Source organism: Phaethon lepturus, unplaced genomic scaffold (genome assembly GCF_000687285.1).
Source record: "Phaethon lepturus isolate BGI_N335 unplaced genomic scaffold, ASM68728v1 scaffold18630, whole genome shotgun sequence".
NCBI classification, from domain to species: Eukaryota; Metazoa; Chordata; class Aves; order Phaethontiformes; family Phaethontidae; genus Phaethon; species Phaethon lepturus.
Window position 1 is genome coordinate 15,337 of NW_010509994.1, and position 2,739 is coordinate 18,075.

Genomic DNA, 2,739 nt, shown 5'->3' on the forward strand with positions numbered 1-2,739 from the left:
CCCTACACGTGCCTCTTTTCTTGTGCTGGGACACGGGGGCTCTGGGTTGCCCTGTCTCTCCTGCACGGTGGCCTCTGGAGCACCCGCTCTCCTTCCGCAGTGAGCTCAGGCGACGTGACAAGAGATCCCAAATGTTTCAGGCCTCCACCCCATCTCAGACACATCACCGCTTCAAACTCACTTGAACTCCAGGCATTTGGTGATCTCTTTCTGCAGGTGCATCACCTCATACAGCAAGTTCTGGAGCTGCAGGTGATATGCGTCAACCTTCTGCTTGGCCTGAAACACCAACACGGCAGGGGATGAAGCTCTGTTACCTTCCTCCCAGCAAACATCCCCCCCTCCACGATACCAGCAAGGCATGGCGGGTTTTAGGGCACGCAACGATTTTTGGGGGATGAAAAGACAGTTTCAAGGGCTGGGAAAGCAAATGCTCATCACATCAAACCTATTCTACCCTGGAGGCAGCACGTTTTGGGGACAAGGCACAGAACAGGGCAGAGTCCCCTCCCATCCTTGCACCCGTTTCCTGGTAGTACAATGAAAATGAGCGTCGCTCCCGAACTGTGAAAAACTCTCCAAGATGTCTGGGTAAGGAGCTTGGGGGCCAAATGTATACGCATTTCTCAGGCCTGCAGCACACCAGACTCTTGAGACACAGCTTTCTGACTGCCTGTTACGTTTGAGACGGGAGATACCGCTCCTTTGTCACTCATTACAATTACAGCTTCCGCTTTACTGTGGCACAGTCTCCTGATAAACCTCGAATTCAAAACCCACAACCTGGCTAGTGTTTAATTCTTCTCGCACACCCAGACCAAAACGGCACCATCTCTGATCTCACTAAATCCCAACCTGTATTCACCACCCCCCAGCCCCACTGTACCTCGTGGGTTTGATCTCTCCCTTTCTTCAGCCGAATATGAGCCAACCGGTTGAGCTTCTTCAGGGTCATGAAGTGCACACAGCTCTGAATCCGCCGCTCATCTATCTCTGAAGCCTGAGTGACAGGAGAGAGGCGTTTGAAGCATGAGGCAACTGGCACCACAAAAGCCCTTTGCTGCAGGTACTTCCTGCGAGTCCTGTCGCAAAGGAGGCTCCACGCTTTGCTAAGATGCCATGACTGATGTCACCAGGGCTTCTGAGGGAGCCTCCTGCTGCCAGACTCACAGGTCTGGAAGTAACCTGAGGGGGTTCTAGGCTCACTCTAGTGATTTTTCTGGGCAGTTGGAATGGAGGCGTTTGAGCCTGAAGTGCCCATAATGCCACACAGAGGACAAACCTTCCCCAGTCACAGCTGAGGCTGCTGGACCTCTGTGGGACGGTGAGAGCCTGGTCACCCCTGCTGCAGTCAGGAGAGGCTCAATTCCTCCCCCAGGAGCCCCTGACCCATTAGCACAACCCATAAGGGGCCCAGACATGCTTTAGAAGAACTTGGTGTGCATAACATCTGCTCAATCAAGACCAATGCCTCAGCTAAACTGTATTTTACTTTATTTAAGAGAGACTGTTTCATTTTACTGATTCTTCCCAGAAGACGGCACAGTTTCTGCTCCCATTCAGATTAAGGGAAAACATCAAAGAACAGAACACATTAAATCAAGCACCGAGGCTTCTCCTTACGTTGTCCTTGATGCCTCTGCTCTTCAGCTCCTGAATTTCTGCCATCAGTCTCTGAAGCTCCTGGCAAGTCTCTCTGTAGAGTTCGTAATCTTTGATAGGGTCACGGAGATCCACCTCGCACTCCTCGCTGTAGTACCGAACATCCTGCAGAGGCAGAAACCATTTTCTAGGGCACATTCCTTCCACCTTCTCTGGGAAACAAACTGCCAGGTCTCAATCCCTGGCTCTGTCCATTAATCCCACACGCAGGACAGGACTCAGTTAACAATCCCAGACACAAACACCAACAGGCATTAAAACCCCTGGGAAGTTCAGGCTGTTTTTTATATAGTTATTATAAATTTAAGTTGGTATCCAACCTGCACCAGTGTACCTGCAAGACTACAGAGGATAAACTGGGAAGGTGATTACCTCTTCAATCCTTATCCCCGCTTTGGCTGAACCCAAGTTACCCTGATGCCTGTGAGAGTGTTTTAAGTCAAGATACAAACCCCCACAGGACCTTTTAGCCTTGTGCTGCTCTCTCTCTGTCCCCAGAGGAGTGTTTGACTCCTTGAGCACTGTGTTTCCTGAATGAGACAGGAGCAGGTTCAGAAATTCAGAGTGGGAGTTTCAGACACACTGGGAACTGGCTTAGCTCCAGGGGAACAGTCCCACAAGTTCCCAAGGGGAAGAGTAAAGCCGGCAAAAGAGTAGGTGCGAGAACAGCCCTTTCTAAGGCAGCAGGATACAAGCACCATGCTGCAGCAGGCAGGCTCTGCCTGTACCTGTGGGGCCAGGGAGAGGCAGCCAGGCACCCTACCTGGTCAGCATCACCCTTGCTCCGCTTGCCCTCCTGTGGGCCCCCATCTGTGCGGATCACTTTGGGTTTCCTCTTCTTGCTGGAGTCCGATGACATGGTGCTGCCAGTCAAGGACTGGGGGGCAAGAGGCAAAACCGTCATCCATGAGGGGCCACAGCTGCCTGGGGTAGGGGCTATCCCAGGCTCCCTTCCTCCAGCCTGCCTCCGACTCCGGAGCCTCCCAGTCCAGCGAGCCCCTGCACCTCCTCCCACCCGCCCCACCCCAGTCCTAGCCCTTCTCCCCACCAGCTGCCCCCATCCCAGCCCTCAGCCCC

The 2,739-nt window shown here is 53.0% G+C and overlaps 1 protein-coding gene across 1 annotated transcript in view; it reads right to left on the reverse strand.

Annotated features, from left to right (window-relative positions):
• THOC5 (THO complex 5) overlaps positions 1–2,534 on the reverse strand; it is a 13,363-nt gene extending 10,829 nt beyond the window's left edge. Inside the window, exons 1-4 of the mRNA XM_010293798.1 lie at positions 2,426–2,534; positions 1,624–1,767; positions 887–1,000; positions 182–279 (exon numbers count right to left, since the gene is read on the reverse strand). Coding sequence (XP_010292100.1) covers positions 182–279; positions 887–1,000; positions 1,624–1,767; positions 2,426–2,521 — 452 coding nt within the window. The 5' untranslated portion in view covers positions 2,522–2,534. The remainder of the gene's footprint in view (positions 1–181; positions 280–886; positions 1,001–1,623; positions 1,768–2,425) is intronic.
• Between the last annotated feature and the right edge of the window lie 205 nt (positions 2,535–2,739).